This window comes from Petromyzon marinus, chromosome 59 (genome assembly GCF_048934315.1).
Source record: "Petromyzon marinus isolate PM22_M1 ecotype Great Lakes invasive population chromosome 59, UKy_Petmar_22M1.pri1.0, whole genome shotgun sequence".
In the NCBI taxonomy this organism is placed as follows: Eukaryota; Metazoa; Chordata; class Hyperoartia; order Petromyzontiformes; family Petromyzontidae; genus Petromyzon; species Petromyzon marinus.
In genome coordinates, this window is record NC_133725.1 from 6925526 (window position 1) to 6950381 (window position 24856).

At 48.5% G+C, this 24856-nt stretch overlaps 1 protein-coding gene across 2 annotated transcripts in view; it reads left to right on the forward strand.

Annotated features, from left to right (window-relative positions):
• Positions 1-13578: 13578 nt before the first annotated feature.
• Positions 13579-24856, forward strand: part of LOC116955321 (choline transporter-like protein 4) — a 69488-nt gene continuing 58210 nt past the window's right edge. The window contains exons 1-2 of one of the 2 annotated variants that reach the window (XM_032976340.2): positions 13579-13939; positions 14061-14130. In XM_032976340.2, the coding sequence (XP_032832231.1) occupies positions 14088-14130 (43 nt within the window). In that variant the 5' untranslated portion in view covers positions 13579-13939; positions 14061-14087. Of the gene's footprint in view, positions 14131-24856 lie in introns of both variants that reach the window. The other variant, XM_032976339.2, reaches the window with a different exon arrangement.

Sequence of the window (24856 nt, forward strand, 5' to 3'; positions counted from 1 at the left end):
CCCCCCCCCCCGGCGCTCCGCTCGTTGTTGTGAGCTCGTTGGCGCGTGGCGCTGTTACTCTCTGTGTGTGTGTGTAGTTTGTGTGGTAGTGTGTCCTTACCTGGTGCGCGGTGTAACAAAAACAAACCAATCAGAACTGGGGAGACAAAGGCGGCCGGGCGTGGTGCTGGCCACCCTCCCCCTCGTGTGCCGTGCCGATCCTTCACAGGTGCTACTCGGCTAGCAGCACTTGCCCCAACAGTCTGTGAAGACTATACGGGGGAGTGACCTTTGACTTTGTGTGTGTGCGCGGTAGTGTAGCGGCGAGCGCTACGAACCCGACGACCCAGGTTCGATTCCCGCTCAAGGCCAACACCAGTGACGATTATCTGAACCGGTCCTGGGCCTCCCCTAGGTCGACTTAGCCCTCAAATGAGTACCTGGTGCGGTGTGTAAACATCGCCACTGGGGAGACAAAGGCGGCCCGGAAGTGGTGCTGGCAACCCGTCCCCTCGTGTGCCGTGCCGGCCTTCATAGGTGCTCGCTAACAGCACTTGCCCCCTACGGTCCGTTAAGGTTACACGGGGGATCTTTGTCTTTGTGCGCGCGAGACCAGCCCTCTTGTGACTCTCATTGTCGCCGCGCTCACGAGTTTGGGGCGAGCGTCTTGCCTCTCCGGCAGCTGCGTCTCATCACCCGGAGAAGAATGAGGAGGAGGAGAGGAGAGAGCAGGGGGAGTCGGGGGCAAACTGCGGAATTTCATCCAAACTCGTAACGAGTGGCGATTTAACCCATTCTGACTCGTAGGGCAAAAGCGCGTCTGAAATAAGGCGTCCATACAAAATGTGAATTGCCAATTTAATTGATTAATTGATGCATTGTCAACGGATCTGAGTGCGTGTGCAAAATTTGGAATTGATTGGACAACATGAAGTAGACTAAATTTTAATTGCAAGATTTGACCACGACAAACACAAATGAAGTTAAATAAAACCGTTGAAAAAAAATAAAACTGTTTACAAAAAATAAAACCGTTGAAAATTAATAAAACCGTTGACGAAAAATAAAACTGTTGGCAAAAAATAAAACCTTTCTAGATTTGAAGCTTTCGTGACTGCAAGGATCCATACTTTTTGGTTCTATTCGGTAAAGTCACGTAGGTAAAAAATAAAATATTGTTTTATTTTATTCGGTAAAGTCACGTAGGTTAAATTTTTTTATTTTATTTTATTTTTTTACCTACGTGACTTTACCGAATAGAACCAAAGAGTATAAAAAAATAAAACCGTTGAAAATAAATGAAACCTTTGACGAAAAATAAAACCGTTGGCAAAAAAATAAAACTGTTGGCAAAAAAATAAAACCGTTGAAAAAAATAATACAGTTGAATGAAAAAAAATTAAACCGTTGAATGAAAAAAAATAAAACTGTTTGCAAAAAAATAAAACCGTTGAAAATAAATGAAACCGTTGACGAAAAATAAAACCGTTTAAAAAAAATAAAACTGTTGGCAGAAAAATAAAACCGTTGAAAAAAATAATACATTTTGATTTAAAGCTTTCGTGACTGCAGTAATTAATATTCTTAGTTTTTTCGGTAAAGTCACGTTGACTTTACCGAAAAAACTAAGAATAAAAATAATACAGTTGAATGAAAAAAAAATAAAACCGTTGAATGAAAGAAAAAAACCGTTGAATGAAAAAAAACCGTTGACAAAAAATAAAACCGTTGAAAATAAATGAAACCGTTGACGAAAAATAAAACCGTTGGCAAAAAAATGAAACTGTTGGCAAAAAAATAAAACCGTTGAAAAAAATAATACAGTTGAATGAAAAAAAAATTAAACCGTTGAATGAAAAAAAATAAAACCGTTGAATGAAAAAATAAACGTTGACAAAAAATAAAACCGTTGAAAATAAATGAAACCGTTGACGAAAAATAAAACCTTTGAAAAAAAATAAAACCGTTGGCAAAAAAATAAAACCGTTGAAAAAAATAATACAGTTGAATGAAAAAAAATAAAACCGTTGAATGAAAGAAAAAAAACCGTTGAATGAAAAAAACCGTTGACAAAACATAAAACCGTTGAAAATAAATGAAACCGTTGACGAAAAATAAAACCGTTGAAAAAAAATAAAACTGTTGGCAAAAAAAATAAAACCGTTGAAAAAAATAATACAGTTGAATGAAAAAAAATAAAACCGTTGAATGAAAAAAATAAAACCGTTGAATGAAAAAAAATAAAACTGTTTGCAAAAAATAAAACCGTTGAAAATAAATGAAACCGTTGACGAAAAATAAAACCGTTGGCAAAAAATAAAACCGTTGAAAAAAATAATACAGTTGAATGAAAAAAATAATAAAACCGTTGAATGAAAAAAAAAATAAAACCGCTGAATGAAAAAAAACCGTTGACAAAAAATAAAACCGTTGAAAATCAATGAAACCGTTGACGAAAAATTAAACCGTTGGCAAAAAAATAAAACCGTTGGCAAAAAAATAAAACCGTTGAAAAAAATAATACAGTTGAATGAAAAAAAATAAAACCGTTGAATGAAAAAAAATAAAACCTTTGACAAAAAATAAAACCGTTGAATGAAAAAAAAACCGTTGACAAAAAATAAAACCTTTGAAAATAAATGAAACCGTTGACGAAAAATAAAACCGTTGAAAAAAATAATACAGTTGAATGAAAAAAAAATAAAACCGTTGAATGAAAATAAAATAAAACCGTTGAATGAAAAAAAATAAAACCGTTGAATGAAAAAAAATAAAACCGTTGACAAAAAATGAGATCCTTGCCCAGCACCATGAAGGGCATCCAGGGTGGTCTAAAATCATCGCCTCGGCGTATTTACCCGCGCCAGTTCACTGTACGACGCCTGTAAAACCACGGGGGGACATGCGGCGTAAAAAATAAGAATAAAAGTTAATTAATAACCACAGTTGTGCTGAACCCTAAAAGAGTTGTCCCCTTACCCCCCCCCCCCCCCCAACATAAATAAGAATCAGGCTACAGTCTACATGAGTAGTTTATTATATATATTAATATTTCATTATTTACTTTTTTTATTGTTATTTTTCTATCCTACGTGACTTTACCGAAAGAACCAAAGGATATAAATAAATCTGTAACTATAGCACGCTGTAAATCGTGGGGTTGGTCTGCAGCAGCAGCGGCGACGGGATTATAGGCACACACCCTCGGGAGAACGAGCTGCAGTGGATGCGGTGGGCGGAACGTGGTGGATACATCACGACTCAACCCCAATTGAGCACCTGGCGCGGTGTGCCAAGCAAACATGGCCCGCTGGGGAGACAAAGGCGGCCGGGCGTGGTGCTGGTCACCCACCCGCTCGTGCGCCGTTCCCGCCTCCATAGGTTGCTGTTCGCTAACAGCACTTGCCCCCTACAGTCTGTTAAGGCTATACGGGGGATCTTCGTCTTTGGTGGGGTGCATCGTGGCCGTGTCACAGATCATGCCAGAATTGCCAAGAGCATCAGTGTTAGAAAATAAGTTTCAACCTGCTCAACCAACCAGCCAACCGTGATTAAAATCCCGGTTTTGCGTGTATGCCATGCGTGTTGAACTTACCTTTAGAGGCTATGCGGGGGACCTTTGTCTTTGTTTTGAACTTTTTTTGCACCGTACATAGCCAACCGTGCTCATCGGAGGCGCGCGTGAGGATTGACGGTCGCTCAGACCCGGTCACCCAATGACTCGCACAGAGACTCGGGGACTCGCGCAGAGACTCGCACAGAGACTCGCACAGAGACTCAGAGACTCGCACAGAGACTCGCACAGAGACTCGTAGACTCGCACAGAGACCCAGAGACTCGCACACAGACTCGCACAGAGACTCGGAGACTCGCACAGAGACTCGCGCAGAGACTCAGAGACTCGCACAGAGACTCGTAGACTCGCACAGAGACTCGCACAGAGACCCGCACAGAGATTCACACAGAGACTCGCGCAGAGACTTGCGCAGAGACTCGTAGACTCGCACAGAGACTCGCACAGAGACTCAGAGACTCGCACAGAGACTCGCACAGAGTCTCGTGGACTCGCGCAGAGACTCGCACAGAGACTCGCCCAGAGACTCGTAGACTCGCACAGAGTCTCGCACAGAGACTCAGAGACTCGCACAGAGACTCGCGCAGAGACTCGGAGACTCGCACAGAGACTCGCACAGAGACTCGCCCAGAGACTCGCGGACTCGCACAGAGACTCGCGGACTCGCACAGAGACTCGCGGACTCGCACAGAGACTCGCGGACTCGCACAGAGACTCAGAGACTCGCACAGAGACTCGCCCAGAGACTCGGAGACTCGCACAGAGGCTCGCGGACTCGCACAGAGACTCGCCCAGAGACTCGCGGACTCGCACAGAGACTCGCGGACTCGCGCATAGACTGAGTTGTGATTACACCGGGTGCTCAAGGACTTGCAGAGAGATCCGGAGAATCACACAGAGATTCAGAGACGCACATACACAGACTGGCATAGAGACCCAAAGACTTCCATTGAGGCCCATGGATTTACAGAGATCCACAGTCTTACGTAGAGATGCCTACATTCACGTAGACTCATATAATCAGACGTCCAAAAAAAACCTTACATTCTTCAAACTAGAAAATATTTTTTTTATTTCTCCAGGTAAGGCCCACTGAGCTATGGAACTCTTTTTCAGAGGCGACTTGGCCACAAATGATAGCTCAACGAAGTGGCTTATTACGGGGAAATGCATAGCAGCCAAATACTCTAAACGCGTGATGTTGATTCTAAACGTGGAGGGGAAAAACCGTAGGACCCGGAGAAAAATCCACGCGACCACGGGGAAAGAGAGACACGGAGATTTCACAAATATACAGCAGCAGGCGTGAGGGTCGGGATAGAACCCACGACCTCCTGTACACCAGGCGAGGTAGTTAACATCTCCTAGCCACCGTGATGATGATGATGAGAGAGAGACAGGCACACTCTAAATATACAGCAGGCGTCCGGGTCGGGATCGACCCCACGATCTCCTGTATACCAGGCGAGGTGGTTAACATCTCCTAGCCACCGTGATGATGACAGAGACACGCAAACACCAAATATACAGCAGATGTCAGGGTCGGGATCGAACCCACAACCTCCTGCATACCAGGCGAGGTGGTTAACATCTCCTTACCACCGTGGTGATGAGAAAGAGACACGCAAACACCAAATATACAGCAGGCGTCAGGGTCGGGATCGAACCCACGAACTCCTGCATACCAGGCGAGGTAGTTAACATTTCCTAGCCACCGTAGCGCCCATGCCCACGTACGTAGGCCGACAAAGATCCCCCATATAGCCTTAGCAGACAGTAGGGGCAAGTGCTGTTAGCGAGCAGCACCTATGAAGGCCGCAACGGTACACGAGGGGGTGGGTGGCCAGCACTACGCCCGACCGCCTTTGTCTCCCCAGTGTCGATGTTTACACTTCGCACCAGGTACTCATCTGAGGCTGAGTCGACGCAGGCCTACACCCACAGACGCACACAGACTGAGCTTTGATCCAGCCAGCTTCTCAAGTGTCATGAGTTTATTGAGGGTCCCCAGTTCATGGATACACAATGCAGCGCGATGCATTACACACACACTCTTTTGAGTCTTGGTTTGCCACTCACGTTGGCTGAATTTCATAGCCTCCTGAGAATGAATCGTCGTCGATTCGTAGATGTAAGATGAACAATTGAAATTCAACACGCAAACCGCCGGTTGTGTGTTGGAGAGCAAACCCACTACAGCATTTACAATTAAAGTAGTGTACAGTACTCGTGTGCCGTGTCGTGTATGTGGGTTTACTCTCCAACACGCCGCCGGTGGTTGCTGTACTCGTAACGAATTCGCGCGTTTTCTTTTACGTGACACAACCTTCAAAGGTTGGTCGCGTCGGGTGGTGGCGGGTTTCACGACACATTCTACATTTACGCGATCTAAACACCCCCACCGCCCCGATAAAACCCCTCTACTTTGGGTAAAATTGGCCGCGAAAGCCCTCCTACCACTGCTACTACCACGTGTTTGAACTGAATCCAGAAGTAGTTCTGCAACTTTTTGGTTCTTTCGGTAAAGTGGTGTAGAAAATAAATTAAATTAAATAATAATAGAATACGACGTTTCGATTGCAACACAAGCAACCATCATCAGGTACAAATGAATGAGAAAACAGACATAGTAATTTTACATTATGAGATCTCCTTTGCCAGTAACAAGATATAGTAATAGGTTTTATCCTTTTAACTGGCACAAAAACTGACACCTTTATTCAAGGCATCATGTTTGCAATAACCACAACACAAGCAGTCAAAATGCAAACAAAAGAGACAACTCTGATAATAATATGCACTGTTTGCATTTTGACTGCTTGTGTTGTGGTTATTGCAAACATGATGCCTTGAATAAAGGTGTCAGTTTTTGTGCCAGTTAAAAGGGTAAAACCTATTACTAGAGACATAGTAAACTTGGAAATATAACGCAATACAACACAGAGAGTCGGCCAACACAAGTCAACACCCCACCCGGTTGATTACGTTCTTCCATTGCGTTATATTTCCAAGTTTACGATGTTTGCTTTTTCATTCATTTGTACATGATGATGGTTGCTTGTGTTGCAATCGAAACGTCGTATTCAATTATTTAATTTAATTTCGTCTCTACGCGACTTTACCCAACGACACCAAAGAGTAATTCCTGCAGTCGCGAAAGCTTCGAATTTTGTTGAGTTCCACAACGCCTGGCCCCCAGGGTTTCTGTACGCACAGCGAATCTATGGCTGCGCACGAGAGGCGCACGTGTGGGAAGAGAGACTTTGACTTTTTAAACAACTTTTATTGCCGCCAGCAGCAACAGCACTGGAGGCGATTCCGATACGAAACACACAAAGTCACCAGCAACACAAATGAAAACAAACGCTGCACATACACGCGCTGTGGCGCTAAATGCACCGCGCACAACACGAAATAAAAGCCACGTGGTGGTGGTGCTGGAGGTGGTGGTGGTTGTGGTGGTTGTGGTGGTGGTGTTCATCGCGCACGCCACGTTGACGAGCGAGCGCTTCAGAAGGTGAACACGTGGGGTGGTGCCGTCCACGCTGGTAACAGAGAGGGGCTTGGCCGGCCCCCCAGCGTTCGAAGAAGACGCGCTGTACATCACCGACACGTGTGTGTGGTACGTGGCGTGCTCCAGCCGGAGCCGCGCCTTGAGCAGGCTGTGGGAAGAGATGCAGCACTTGTCGTAGTTAAAAAAAGCGAGAGAGAGCGACATGGAGTAGGAAGAGAGAGGGTAGAGAAAGAGGGAGGGGGGGGGCAGAGAGGGGGGTAGAGAGAGAGAGAGAGAGGGAAGGGGTAAGGAGAGCAGTGTGAGAAATATTTTGTTAAATCTTTCATTTAAAAAAGGGGGGGGCTACATAAAGCAAAGCATTAAAAAAAACGAAATGATGAACGAAGCAAAGTGCCGACTACACCGAGCATCTTCTCGTTTCCTCTGATCGTAAACAAAGAGAGAGAGATTTACATTATGAGACCTCCTTTGCCAGAAACAAGATATAGGAATAGGTTTTACCCTTTTAACTGGCACAAAAACTGACACCTTTATTCAAGGCATCATGTTTGCAATAACCACAACACAAGCAGTCAAAATGCAAACAAAAAAGACAACTCTGATAATAATATGCACTGTCCTTGAATTTGATTGGTCCACACCCGAGACAGATTTTCTTAGAGCCTAGTCTTCATTGCTGTTGGACCAAAAGACGCCAAAAGGCGTACAACTCAAAAACAGCACATTGTTAGAGAATTGAGGGCTCGGGGTGAGCATTAACATTATGAGACCTCCTTTGCCAGAAACAAGATATAGGAATAGGTTTTACCCTTTTAACTGGCAGTTAAAAGGGTAAAACCTATTCCTATAGAGAGAGAGAGAGGACACCATGCATTGGTCAACGATCACAAACGACCCCACTTGGAATCTTGGAATCACACGCGGAGTTTGGCTTCTTTATTGGGGGGGCAGAGGTTCGCTTTGTCCATCACATTAGGGATCGGCCGAAACGTCGTGAGAATTTGATTGTTTTATTTTATTATTTTTATTCTCATTCTACGTGACTTTACCGAAAGAGCCAAAGAAGATGAATGCTTGCAGTTACGAAAGCTTTAAATTTAATTTTAAATCTTCATTGCAAACTACTGTGAATTAATTAATAAATGTGTCCAGTTTTGGGGGGAGTGGGGGGCACTGCCCCCTCCCCGTTCCCTCCCCCGTGCCCCCCCTCCCCCGTAAACTCCGTCCATGCTCGGAATGTACGAATTATTAAGGGACAAGGTTGTTACTGCACACACCTTGGACTGCTAAGACGAAGGTTGTTCCCGTGTCGCAGGGCTTCGAATTTGTTGAAGCGGATGGGAGTGGGGGTGTAGGGGGGGTGGGGGGGAGGGGTTGTGGGGGATGGGAGGGTGGGGGGGTATGGGGGGTTGCGTGTGTGGGGGGGGTGGTAGGGGGGGTGGGGAGGGGGTAGTGGGGGGTGGGGGGTATGGGGGGTAGGGGGGGTTGTGTGTGGGGGGTAGTGGGGTAGGGGGGTAGGGGGGGTGGGGAGGGGGTAGTGGGGGTCGGGGGCGGTTGTGGGTGGGGGAATTCCAGAGACCAGGCCAGCCTCCTTCACGAGGCAGGGGACACGAGTGGCCAACACCACGCCCGGCCGCCTTTGTCTCCCCAGTGGCGATGTTTACTGACCACACCAGCTACCCACTTGAGGCTGAGTCGACCTAGAGGAGGCCCAGCATAGCGCTCACCGCTGCGCCACCGCTCCACGCACGCAATAAACATTATGGACATTCCAGCCCTTTCAAATGTTCATGCGATTTGATGGGTGCCTTTTCTTACTCCAGCCCAGCCCCTTCAGGTCTTTGTGTACACGGAACAGAGACAATACACTCCATCCCGCCTGCCCCCCCCCCCCACTCCGTGTGTAGCCTTCAACAATCTCGTGGGTTGCAAGTGATGTCAGCGAGTAGCAGCACCCACGGAGTTCGGCAATGGTGCACAAGAGGGAGTTAGCGGCCAGCACCACGCCCGGCCGCCTTTGTCTCCCCAGTGCTGACGTGTACACGTAACACCAGATACTTATTGTAAGGTTGAGTCGACCCCGTGGGGAGGGAGTTGGGGGGGGAGGGGGGGGGCGACCCAGGACCGGTTCAAATATTAGCCACTGATGTTGGCTGTGGCTTGCCCCGACAGTCTGCTCAAGGCTACACGGGGGACCTTTGTCTGTGTGTGCCGACATGACTATTGGTCGCGAGGGGTGTGTGCCGCGTGCGATTTCCATCAAAACCCACCGGCCAAATGATTCTCAAACTATGCAAACGCACAGACAAAACAAGGCGCTACTCAATCGCGTTGCCATGGGATAGCCCGCCGAAAGAACCAATGAACGTACACGGGTTGCTACTTTGAGATACAGGGACTCCTCGACTTACGAAAGAGTTGCAGAGGTCTGTTCGTTAGTCGATTTGTTCGTAAGTACAACTTTACTCCTGCCGATTCCAAACTTGTCGTACGGCATGTACACTAAACACGGGGAATGGCTTGAAAAAGTTGCATGATCTCCTGTAGACGTAGATGCCACTGGTTCTTCACGTTCTGCAGATGTAGATGTCACTGGTTCTTCACGTTCTGCAGACGTATATGCCACTGGTTATTCACGTTCTGCAGATGTAGATGCCACTGGTTCTTCACGTTCTGTAGATGTAGATGCCACTGGTTCTTCGTGTTATGTAGATGCCACTGGTTATTTATATTCTGTCGATGTAGATGCCACTGGTTCTTCGTGTTCTGCCGATGAAGATGCCACTGGTTATTCACGTTCTGCAGATGTAGATGTCACTGGTTCTTCACGTTCTGCACATGTAGATGTCACCACCCCCATCTGTTGTGCAGCGGTTGAACTTACGACTCTCGATCCGAACAGGCAACTTGATATACGGACAGGTTTGTTCGTATCTCTGAAAGTTCGTAAGTCGAATGTTCGTAATTATTATTCATAAACTGTGGCCTTAAAAAGAAAATACACATCATATAAGTGACGTTTCGGTAGCAACGAACCTCGAGCAACAGGTACGTAGAGAGGTCAGAGGTAGGAGAAGCCATATGGGTCCTTGTTGCCCTGGCATTCCTGAATAACACTGATGTGTGTGTGATGTGTGTATGTTGTGTGTGTGTGATGTGTGTGTGTGTGTTGTGTATGTTGTGGGTGTTGTGTGTGTTGTGTGTGTTGTGTGTTTGTTGTGTGTGTGATGTGTGTATGTTGTGTGTGATGTGTGTGTGTTGTGTATGTTGTGGGTGTTGTGTGTGTTGTGTGTGCTGTGTGTTTGTTGTGTGTGTGTGTGATGTGTGTTGTGTGTTTGTTGTGTGTGTGTGCTGTGTGTTTGTTGTGTGTGTGTGATGTGTGTTGTGTGTGTTGTGTGTGTGTGATGTGTGTTGTGTTTGTGTAATGTGTGTTGTGTGTGTTGTGTGTTTGTTGTGTGTGTGTTGTGTATGTTGTGTGTGTTGTGTGTGTGTGGTGTGTGTTGTGTGTGTTGTGTGTGTTGTGTGTGTTGTGTGTGCTGTGTGTTTGTTGTGTGTGTGTGATGTGTATGTTGTGGGTGTTGTGTGTGTTGTGTGTGTGTTGTGTGTGTTGTGTGTGTGTGATGTGTGTTGTGTGTGTTGTGGGTGTTGTGTGTGTGTTGTGTGTGTTGTGTGTGTGTTGTGTGTGTTGTGTGTGCTGTGTGTTTGTTGTGTGTGTGTGTGATGTGTGTTGTGTGTGCTGTGTGTTTGTTGTGTGTGTGTGATGTGTGTGTTGTGTGTGCTGTGTGTTTGTTGTGTGTGTGTTGTGTGTGTTGTGTGATGTGTGTTGTGTGTGATGTGTGTGATGTGTGTGATGTGTGTGTGATGTGTGTTGTGTTGTGTGTGTTGTGTGATGTGTGTGTTGTGTGTGCTGTGTCTTTGTTGTGTGTGTGTGTTGTGTGATGTGTGTTGTGTGATGTGTGTTGTGTGTGTGTGATGTGTGTGATGTGTGTTGTGTGTGTGATGTGTTTGTGTATGATGTGTGTTGTGTGCTGTGTGTGTGATGTATGTTGTGTATGTTGTGTATGTGTGATGTATGTTGTGTTTGTTGTGTGTGTGGTGTGTGTGATGTGTGTGTTGTGTGTGTGTGTGATGTGTGTATGATGTGTGTATGATGTGTGTGTGATGTATGATGTATGATGTGTGATGTGTGTGTGTGTGATGTGTGTATGATGTGTGTATGATGTGTGTATGATGTGTGATGTGTGTGTGATGTGTGATGTGTGTGTGATGTGATGTATGATGTGTGATGTGTGTGTGATGTATGATCTGTATGATGTGTGATGTGTGTATGATGTGTGTATGATGTGTGTATGATGTGTGTATGATGTGTGTATGATGTATGTTGTGTATGATGTGTGTATGATGTATATTGTGTGATGTTTGTTGTTTGTGACCTTAAACGGAAAAAATAACGGATGACGTTCCTAAAACGTGTTCCAGTGTCAACATTTGTCAAATGTTCAGCAGATATTCACGAATGATCTACTATCGTAGGTCATTAACAGACAAAGATGTTCTCTGTTTAAATATAGCACTTCCTTATTAGTTGTATGCAAATTGATTTCTCAATTCATAATGATTAACATATCCTGTGTAACTTAGTACGGAATTACGAACAACCCCATCACCCATCACCAACCCAACCTCTATCACAAACTCCATCCTCCCATTACACATCACCACCACCCATCACACATCACCAACCCGACCTCTATCACAAACTCCATGCTCCCATTACACATCACCAACCCAACCTCTATCACAACCCCCATCCTCCCATCACACATCACCACCCCCCATCACACATCACCAACCCAACCTCTATCACAAACTCCATCCTCCCATTACACATCACCACCACCCATCACACATCACCAACCCGACCTCTATCACAAACTCCATGCTCCCATTACACATCACCAACCCAACCTCTATCACAACCCCCATCCTCCCATCACACATCACCACCACCCATCACACATCACCAACCCAACCTCTATCACAAACTCCATCCTCCCATTACACATCACCAACCCAACCTCTATCACAACTCCCATCCTCCCATCACACATCACCACCAACCATCACACATCACCAACCCAACCTCTATCACAACCTCCATCCTCCCATCACACATCATCAACCCGACCTCTATCACAAACTCCATCCTCCCATCACACATCACCAACCCGACCTCTATCACAAACTCCATCCTCCCATCACACATCACCAACTCAACCTCTATCACAACCCCCATCCTCCCATCACACATCACCACCACCCATCACACATCACCAACCCTACCTCTATCACAAACTCCATCCTCCCATCACACATCACCAACTCAACCTCTATCACAAACTCCATCCTCCCATCACACATCATCAACCCAACCTCTATCACAACTCCCATCCTCCCATCACACATCACCACCACCCATCACACATCATCAACCCGACCTCTATCACAACCTCCATCCTCCCATCACACATCACCAACCCAACCTCTATCACAAACTCCATCCTCCCATCACACATCATCAACCCAACCTCTATCACAACTCCCATCCTCCCATCACACATCACCAACCCGACCTCTATCACAACTCCCATCCTCCCATCACACATCACCACCACCCATCACACATCACCAACCCTACCTATATCACAAACTCCATCCTCCCATCACCACCACCCATCACACATCACCAACCCGACCTCTATCACAAACTCCACCCTCCCATCACACATCATCATCCCAACCTCTATCACAACTCCCATCCCCCCATCACACATCACCACCACCCATCACACATCACCAACCTTATCTCTATCACAACCTCCATCCTCCCATCACACATCACCACCACCCATCACACATCACCAACCCTACCTCTATCACAACCTCCATCCTCCCATCACACATCACCAACTCAACCTCTATCACAACTCCCATCCTCCCATCACACATCACCAACCCAACCTCTATCACAAACTCCATCCTCCCATTACACATCACCAACCCAACCTCTATCACAACTCCCATCCTCCCATCACACATCACCACCACCCATCACACATCACCAACCTTATCTCTATCACAACTCCCATCCTCCCATCACACATCACCACCACCCATCACACATCACCAACCTTACCTATATCACAACCCCTATCCTCCCATCACACATCACCAACCCAGCTTTCATAGCACCTATGAAGGCTGGAACGTCACACGAGGGGGTGGGTGGCCAGCACCAAACCCGGCCGCCTTTGTCTCCCCAGTGGCGATGATTTTATACACCGCACCAGGTACTAATTTGAGGCTGATTCCACCTAGGGGAGGCCCAGGACCGGTTCAGATAACCGTCACCGAGCGGGAATCAAACTCGGGTCGCCAAGTTCGTAGCGCAGCAGCGCGCTAACCCCTACACCACCGCTCCCCACTCCCATCACCCATCACACATCATCACCACCACCACCACCACCGACCCTTCTGCGATTACCACAACTCACATCCGTCTAACTCCCCACCCCCATCACCCATCGCACCCCACTCCCACCACCCCCCACACAGGTCCACAAACAGGAAAATCAGGTTGGTGCTGTCTGTTCAGGCAGTCTTACCTTGAGCGTTAACGTGGGTGCGACATCGGTAGGCAGGCGGGCAGGTGAAGGTGGCTCAGCCCCTGTGGACATTCGGGAGAACAACGCAGCAGAACGCCGGCAGGGAACCCGAAGCGAACGGACGACGGACGGACGGACGGACACGCTTCAACGGCCTTAGCTTTAAACGCACCTTAAATATTTCAGGTGCAATCAAGAGACGGGAAGGTATATATATATTTTTTATTATAACAATCTCTGCGTGGCGCGGGATTTTGTTGTTGTTGTTGTTTCTTTGCGACAGAGGTAACGAGGGGTAGGTGAGGCATTGATTTATTTATTTTTTTAGTATCTTCCTAAGACTCCCGGAGGAGACATGGGAGGCAAGAAGAGCACTCCACAGAGCTCATCTCCGCACGGTGAGGTTTTCTTGTTCTTCTTGTTGTTGTGTCATAGTTCTTATTCGTGACCGATCTTTAAAATCGCTCGTGTTAATCCACTGCTGGAAGAAGGTGGTGGGGGGGGGGGGGTGGAAGGCGGGATGGGTTGTTGATTTGACCATACTTCACCAGCCACTTGAACCCGCTCACGTTGAACCCGTGGCCCCGGATGGAACTCGGGTAGCCGGGTTCACAGCGCCAATAGCTTCGCACCTGCAGCCATCGGTTCACGTACAACACCCAGACAAAGACTCCCACCCCCCCCCCCCCCCCCCATACTGTATAGCCTTCAACAGGCTGCTGGGGCAAGTGCTGAGCACCTTTCTCAGGTAGGCACGTGACGTACACGTGGTGTGCTGTGGTCGCCACCACGCAAGACCGCCTTTGTCTTCCCGGGTGCTGATGGGGGGGGGGGGGGTTTGTTGTTGTTTTACTACACCTGCACCATGTACTCATTCAAGCCGGAGTCGACCTAGTGGAAGCCCAGGACTGATTGATATTCACATCGCACAAGTGCAGAGACACAACACAGACACCAAAGAGAAAGCACCGATGAAGGCCGGAACGCTGGGTGGCCATGCACCACGCCCGGCCGCCTTTGTCTCCCTAGTGGCGATGTTTTACTACACACCGCGCCAGGTACTCATTTGGGGGGAGGCCCAAGACCGGTTCAGATAAGCGTCAGTGGGTGTTGGCAGTGAGCGGGAATCGAACCCGGGTCGCCAGGTTCATAGCGCAGCGCGCTAACCGCTACACGACCACACAGACACCACACTATCACACACAGACACCATACTATCACACACAGACACCACGCTACCACACACAGACACCATACTATCACACACAGACACCACACTATCACACACAGACACCACACCATCACACACAGACACCACACTACCACACACAGATACCACACTATCACACACAGACACGACACTATCACACACAGACACCACACCATCACACACAGACACCACACTACCACACACATACACCACACCATCACACACAGACACCACACTACCACACACAGACACCACACTATCACACACAGACACCACACTATCACACACAGACACCACACTATCACACACAGACACCACACTATCACACACAGACACCAGACTATCACACACAGACACCACACTACCACACACAGACACCACACTATCACACACAGACACCACACTATCACATACAGACACCACACTACCACACACAGACACCACACTATCACACACAGACACCACACTATCACACACAGACACCACACTATCACACACAGACACCACACTATCACACACAGGCACCACACTACCACACACAGACACAGACGCACACAGACACCACACAGACACCACACTATCACACACAGACACCATACTATCACACACAGACACCACACTACCACACACAGACACCATACTATCACACACAGACACCACACTACCACACACAGACACCATACTATCACACACAGACACCACACTATCACACACAGGCACCACACTATCACACACAGGCACCACACTATCACACACAGACACCACCCACTCAGACACAGACACCACACTATCACACAGACACCACACTATGACACACAGACACCACACACAGACACCACACTACCACACACAGACACCACACTACCACACACAGACACCACACTATCACACACAGACACCACACTACCACACACAGACACAACACTATCACACACAGACACCACACTACCACACACAGACACCACACTACCACACACAGACATCACACCATCACACACAGACATCACACGATCACACACAGACACCACACTATCCCACACAGACACCACACTATCACACACAGACACCACACTATCACACACAGACACCACACTATCACACACAGACACGACACTATCACACACAGACACCACACTATCACACACAGACACCACACTATCACACACAGACACCACACTACCACACACAGACACCACACTATCACACAAAGACACCACACTATCACACAGACACCACACTATCACACACAGACACCACACTATCACACACAGACACCACACTATCACACACAGACACCACACTATCACACACAGACACCACACTATCACACACAGACACCACACTACCACACACAGACACCACACTATCACACAGACACCACACTATCACACACAGACACCACACTATCACACACAGACACCACACTACCACACACAGACACCACACCATCACACACAGACACCACACTATCACACACAGACACCACACTATCACACACAGACACCTCACTACCACACACAGACACCACACTACCACACAGAGACACCACACCATCACACACAGACACCACACTATTACACACAGACACCACACTATTACACACAGATACCACACTATCACACACAGACACCACACTACCACACACAGATACCACACTATCACACACAGACACAGACACCACACTATCACACACAGACACCACACTACCACACACAGACACCACACTATCACACAGACATCACACTATCACACACAGACACCACACCATCACACACAGACACCACACCATCACACACAGACACCACACTATTACACACAGACACCACACTATCACACACAGACGCCAGACTATCACACACAGACACCACACTATCACACACAGACACCACACGATCAGAAACAGGCACCACACTATGGCACACAGACACCACACTATCACACAGACACCACACTATCACACACAGACACCACACTATGACACACAGACACCACACTATCACACACAGACATCACACGATCACACACAGACACCACACTATCCCACACAGACACCACACTATCAGACACAGACACCAGACTATCACACACAGACACCACACTATCACACACAGACACGACACTATCACACACAGACACCACACTATCACACACAGACACCACACTATCACACACAGACACCACACTACCACACACAGACACCACACTATCACACAAAGACACCACACTATCACACAGACACCACACTATCACACACAGACACCACACTATCACACACAGACACCACACTATCACACACAGACACCACACTATCACACACAGACACCACACTACCACACACAGGCACCACACTATCACACACAGACACCACACTATCACACACAGACACCACACTATCACACACAGACACCACACTACCACACACAGACACCACACTATCACACACAGACACCACACTATCACACACAGACACCACACTACCACACACAGACACCACACCATCACACACAGACACCACACTATCACACACAGACACCACACTATCACACACAGACACCACACTACCACACACAGACACAACACTATCACACACAGACACCACACTATCACACACAGAGACACCACACTACCACACACAGGCACCACACTATCACACACAGAGACACCACACTACCACACACAGACACCACACCATCACACACAGACACCACACTACCACACACAGACACCACACTATCACACACAGACACCACACAATCACACACAGACACACCACACTACCACACACAGACACCACACTACCACACACAGACACCACACCATCACACACAGACACCACACTATCACACACAGACACCACACTATCACACACAGACACCACCACTACCACACACAGACACCACACTATCACACACAGACACACCACACTACCACACACAGACACACCACACTACCACACACAGACACTACACTACCACACACAGACACCACACTATCACACACAGACACCACACTATCACACACACAGAGACACCACACTACCACACACAGACACCACACTATCACACACAGACACCACACTACCACACACAGACACCACACTATCACACACAGACACCACTATCACACACACAGACACCACACTACCACACACAGACACCACACTATCACACACAGACACCACACTACCACACACAGACACCACACTATCATACACAGACACCACACTATCACACACAGACACCACACTATCACACACAGACACCACACTATCACACACAGAAACACCACACTACCACACACAGACACCAGAATATCACACACACACACCACACTATCACACACACAGACACCACACTACCACACACAGACACCACACTATCACACACAGACACCACACTACCACACACAGAAACACCACACTACCACACACAGACACCACACTACCACACACAGACACCACACTATCACACACAGACACCACACTATCACACACAGACACCACACTACCACACACAGACACCACACCATCACACACAGACACCACACTATCACACACAGACACCACACTATCACACACAGACACCACACTATCACACTCAGAGACACCACACTACCACACACAGGCACCACACTATCACACACAGAGACACCACACTACCACACACAGACACCACACCATCACACACAGACACCACACTACCACACACAGACACCACACTATCACACACAGACACCACACTATCACACACAGACACACCACACTACCACACACAGACACCACACTACCACACACAGACACCACACTATCACACACAGACACCACACTATCACACACAGACACCACCACTACCACACACAGACACCACACTATCACACACAGACACACCACACTACCACACACAGACACTACACTACCACACACAGACACCACACTATCACACACAGACACCACACTATCACACACACAGAGACACCACACTACCACACACAGACACCACACTATCACACACAGACACCACACTACCACACACAGACACCACACTATCACACACAGACACCACTATCACACACACAGACACCACACTACCACACACAGACACCACACTATCACACACAGACACCACACTACCACACACAGACACCACACTATCACACACAGACACCACACTATCACACACAGACACCACACTATCACACACAGAAACACCACACTACCACACACAGACACCAGAATATCACACACAGACACCAGAATATCACACACAGACACCACACTACCACACACAGACACCACACTATCATACACGCGCACGTGTAACCCTTCCTCGCCTGTCACTCCGCTGCTGGATGACGGTCAACTCTAAGCCCTGCGCACCGATGAGAGGGAGGGGGTGGGGGGTGGTGGTGTTCATCATTGACCCATGCTTCACTGCGCTGGTCAGCGCGTACGAGGCAGCGTGGCCCAAGACGCTAGGACCCCACGGGAAACCAGCCAGTACAGTCCAGCAGCGCAGTTTTCGTTTTATTTCGTTTGTCCACCGCTGCTGCCCTCCGCTGCCGCCCTCCGCTGATGCCCACCGCTGCCGCCCACCACACAGCGTAGCGAGCCGCGCGACCAACCCCCACGGCGCGTTATGACCCGAGGAGAACTTGGTGCGGGAGTTGGTGTTGGTGGTGGTGGCGGGGGGGGGCTTCATCTTTTACGAGCGACGCTTGCCCCCTTGGATTGCTTTATGGCATCGTCGCATTATCTGCAAGATACAGAAGTCGGCGGGGGTTAGAGGTGGCGCACCGTGAAAGTTAAAGAGAAAACGGAAGCCCGCGTTAGATTTGCCGGTGGCCACTGCGATGGCGATGATGATGATGGTGGTGGTGGTGTTGGTGCCAATGTCTAGCTGCTGCTGCTGCTGCTATTAGGGGTCGTCCATAAATGATGTCACGCACCTATCGGGGGGAGGGGGGGGGTCAGACATTTGTGACGATGTGTGACGAAGTGGTGGTGGGGGGGAGTGGTGTTTGAGAAATGTGACGTCGCATCAAAATGCGCAACTTTATATAAATACAGACAACACGTTCTACTTAATTGAATTGACTTTTTCATAAATGTTTTTTTTTCTGCAACATCAAGGGTGCAGCGCCACATTACGTACGCACTACAATTACAATAGTTCAAAGCGATTTGAAGAATGTTCTTTTTTTGGGGGGGGGGAGTGGGGGGCTTTGTGACGTCATATTTGATTCGGGGGGGGGAAGGGGGGGGAGTCAAAAATCGTCCAAAATCGCGTGACGTCATTTATGGACGGCCCCTTACTGCTGTGACAATGAGAGATCTTCAGCGGAGAGAGGAGAGACAGTTCGTGGATTTGTTCCATTCCATGACATCGCATTTATCATCCCCCGGTCTGTTCGAGACGGGGAGGAGATTTTTTTTGAAGCTTTCGTTACTGCAGGAATCCACACTCCGTTGGTTCTTTCGGTAAAGTCATCACGTGGGTTAGAAAAATAAAACAACAAAAATAACATATCTCGCTGGATCAGCTGTTCTACTGCTGGATTATTTTTTTTCCCCCCGCCTGAAGGACGACCGCTTGTGGTGTTGCGATCGAAACGTCGTTGATTTATCATTTTGTTGTTGTTGTTGTCGTCGCATTTCTCAACCTACGTGACTTTACCGAAAGAACCAAAGAGTAAGGAGGAGAATTTCATCTCTCCACAACGCTGGCCTGGTTGACGCTCGTCGTTTGTAGCGAGTTGCGTTAACGTCGTGCGCACGGATAGTCAACGCTCTTGTTGGGTACCAACTCTCCCAACGCGGCGGCGTGCCGAAGTGGCCACGAATTGGCACGTTTTTTTTGTCAACGTGACGCAAGCTTAATGCTAATTATAACAACAACAACAAAACTCAGAAACAAAACGAAATGAATCGCGACGTTTCGATCGCAACACCAAGCCGTCGTCCGCAGGTGAAAATCGCGACAGCCACGATGTCTGCTGCCTTAATAATAATAATAATGATAATTGGCCCTGTCGGGTGGCGGCGGGGTTGACGACACGTTCTATATTGACGCGATCTAATCCGACAACCCCATGTTATGGATTTGCTGTTCCCCACCACTCATCTGTCGAAGGAGCGCTAGAACAAACGCTGCGTCGGTTGGGTTGCGCGTCTCTTGCGTCTCTAGTCTGGTGTCCGAGTCTCTATGCATTTCCATGTTTCGCTATGGGTCCCTGAATCTGTACGTGTCTCTATGTACATTGTTATCAATGGGTGCGTCTCTATGGCCCTTTATGTATCTGCGTGCGTGCGTCTCTTGGTGACTACGCGGTCTGTAGTTTGGGTGGCATGGCCATAAGCGCACCACTGTGAAGAGTGTCGCTTTAATTTCCAGAATAAGAATATTTATTCATACCGGAGGAATCCGATCACACACTCGCACACACTCCCAAACACACACACACTGACTCGCACACATTCGCACACTCCCATACACACACACACACTCGCACACACAACAGCCGTCATTCGCCACTAAGTGGCGTTGACGTCACCACGACGCTTGTGCCGGGCCATGTGCACCTTGAGGCCACGTGAAGTGTCAACGCCCGCTGGCAGGAGGTCACGGGGCAGACCCAGGTGCCACAGGTCGACTGACTGAGATGACTGGCTGATGCACCACCTGTGTCCCCTACTGTGCCAACTTGCTGTGCTTTAGCCACACGGCGCTCCGCTCGTTGTTGTGAGCGTCGCTCCGCCCTCCGTTGTTGTTGGAGGGCGACTGCCTCCAACTGCCCAGTAGCATTCTTCACGAGCCTCCTCCACTGAGACCGATCTTGACACCGCTGGTACCAGTCATCGGCAAATCCACTCAGCTCCACGTCCTCCTGTACCACATCACTCCATCTCTTCTATAGCCCGTGCCGCGCCCGTTTAGCCCCCTCAATCCGGACGAACAAAAGCTGTTTCGGCATGCGGTGGCTGGGCATGCGGGCTACATGACCCAGCCATCGCAGCCTTGCCCGCCGGAGGAGCTCACCGATGGGACCCTGCCCAGATCTTTCAAGGATTTGTGGGCTCCTCACACAATACAGCCTGGTTAAACCCAAGATGGATCGTATGCAGGCCAGCCTAAATGTTTCTAACCGGTGAAGATGTTCCATTAGGGGGGTCCACGTTTCGCAAGCATAGAGAAGGGAGGGAATGACACACACACACACACGCGCGCACAGTCTGCGCGTGAACGTTCGGCAATGCGTGAAATGGCTCCATGGGTCAAGGTTAAAATTGTGAGGATTACTTTTTAACCAGATTGCGAAATTATTAAGACATGCAAATGGGCTCGTTGAGGAAGTTATAACCCGTTCGAGGCTACGCTCAGTGGGGGAAGTGGTGGTGTTGATCCGAACCCTACCTACGCGCACAGGACTCATCGCAACGCTGCTAAGCACCACGTGTATTTATAAACGTACGCGCCAGTTGTATTTATCACTGGACAATATTCATCACAATGTACACGCGACATACTTCCTGTTTCATGGTGAACGTGAAATAAAACACAAAAGGAGGAGGAAGTGTGGGCTGTCGTATTACGCACCGCGAATCAAACCCCCCTTGCATTTGCTCATGAGTCTGCGGATCGCGGATTTTGCCGATTGCGACGATTTAAAAAAAAAAACGTCACCCCCCCCCCCCCACCCTGCGGTGGGCAAGGGCCTTGCTCGGCAGTCTCATGAACTAAAGCGGCTATCATCTTGCCAGGTAAAGGTCCCTCTGCTGTGCTACGCCGCTCTTTTTAAGAAGCCACCTGGCCATCACGAACGATAGCACGAGGAAGTGGCAGGCGGCTTATCATCATGGTCATCGTGATCATCATGATCATCATGGTCATCGTGATCATCGTGGTCATCGTGGTCATCGTGGTCATCATGATCATCGTGGTCATCGTGATCATCATGATCATCGTGGTCATCGTGATCATCATGCTCATCGTGATCATCATGATCATCGTGATCATCATGGTCATCATGATCATCATGATCATCATAGTCATCGTGGTCATCATGATCATCGTGGTCATCATGGTCATCGTGATCATCATGGTCATCATGATCATCATGGTCATCATGATCATCATGGTCATCATGATCATCATGGTCATCATGGTCATCATGATCATCGTGGTCATCATGATCATCATGGTCATCGTGCTCATCGTAATCATCGTCCTCATCGTGATCACCATGATCATCATGATCATCATCAGGCCAAGAAATACTTCAAACGCGTGACGTTGATTCTAAATGCGGAGGGGGTAAAAATAACCGAGGACCCGGAGAAAAATGCACTCAGTGACCACGGGGAGAGAGAGACACACAAACTCTAAATAGCCAGCAGCAGGCGTCAGGGTCGGGATCGACCCCACGACCTCCTGTATACCAGGCGAGGTAGTTAACATCTCCTAGCCACTGTGATGATGATGAAAGAGAGACACGCAAACTCTAAATATACAGCAGCAGGCGTCAGGGTATGGATCGACCCCACGACCTCCTGTACACCAGGCGAGGTAGTTAACATCTCCTAGTCACTGTGATGATGGTGAAAGAGACACCACAAACCCTAAATATACAGCAGCAGGCGTCAGGGTCGGGAGATAACCCACGACCTCCTGTACACCAGGCGAGGTAGTTAACATCTCCTAGCCACCGTGATGATGATGATGATGAAAGACACCGCAAACTCTAAATAGCCAGCAGCAGGCGTCAGGGTAGGGATCGACCCCACGACCTCCTGTACACCAGGCGAGGTAGTTAACATCTCCTAGTCACTGTGATGATGGTGAAAGAGAGACACCACAAACCCTAAATATACAGCAGCAGGCGTCAGGGTCGGGATAGAACCCACGACCTCCTGTACACCAGGCGAGGTAGTTAACATCTCCTAGCCACCGTGATGATGATGAAAGACACCGCAAACTCTAAATATACAGCAGCAGGCGTCAGGGTAGGGATCGACCCCACGACCTCCTTTACACCAGGCGAGGTAGTTAACATCTCCTAGCCACTGTGATGATGATGAAAGAGAGACACGCAAACTCTAAATATACAGCAGCAGGCGTCAGGGTAGGGATCGACCCCACGACCACCTGTACACCAGGCGAGGTAGTTAACATCTCCTAGCCACTGTGATGATGATGTGAGAGAGAGACACCGCAAACTCTAAATATACAGCAGCAGGCGTCAGGGTCGGGATCGAATCCACGACTTCCTGTACACCAGGCGAGGTAGTTAACATCTCCTAGCCACTGATGATGATGAAGTAGTGACACACAGACTCTAAATATACAGCAGCAGGCGTCAGGGTAGGGATTGACCCCACGACCTCCTGTACACCAGGCGAGGTAGTTAACATCTCCTAGCCACCGTGATGATGATGAAAGAGAGCCACCGCAAACTATAAATATAAAGCAGCAGGCGTCAGGGTCGGGATCGACCCCACGACCTCTTGTACACCAGGCGAGGTAGTTAACATCTCCTAGCCACTGTGATGATGATTATGAAAGAGAGCCACCGCAAACTCTAAATATACAGCAGCAGGCGTCAGGGTCGGGATCGAACCGACGACTTCCTGTATACCAGGCGAGGTAGCTAACATCTCAGCACGGGGAGAGAGAGAGAAAGAGAGATGCCACCTCTAAATATACAGCAGCAGGCGTCAAGGTCGGGATCGAACCCGGCCACCTCCTGTGTACGAGGCGAGGTAGTTAACATCTCCTAGCCACTGATGATGATGAAAGAGAGACACACAGACTCTAAATATACAGCAGCAGGCGTCAGGGTAGGGATTGACCCCACGACCTCCTGTACACCAGGCGAGGTAGTTAACATCTCCTAGCCACCGTGATGATGATGAAAGAGAA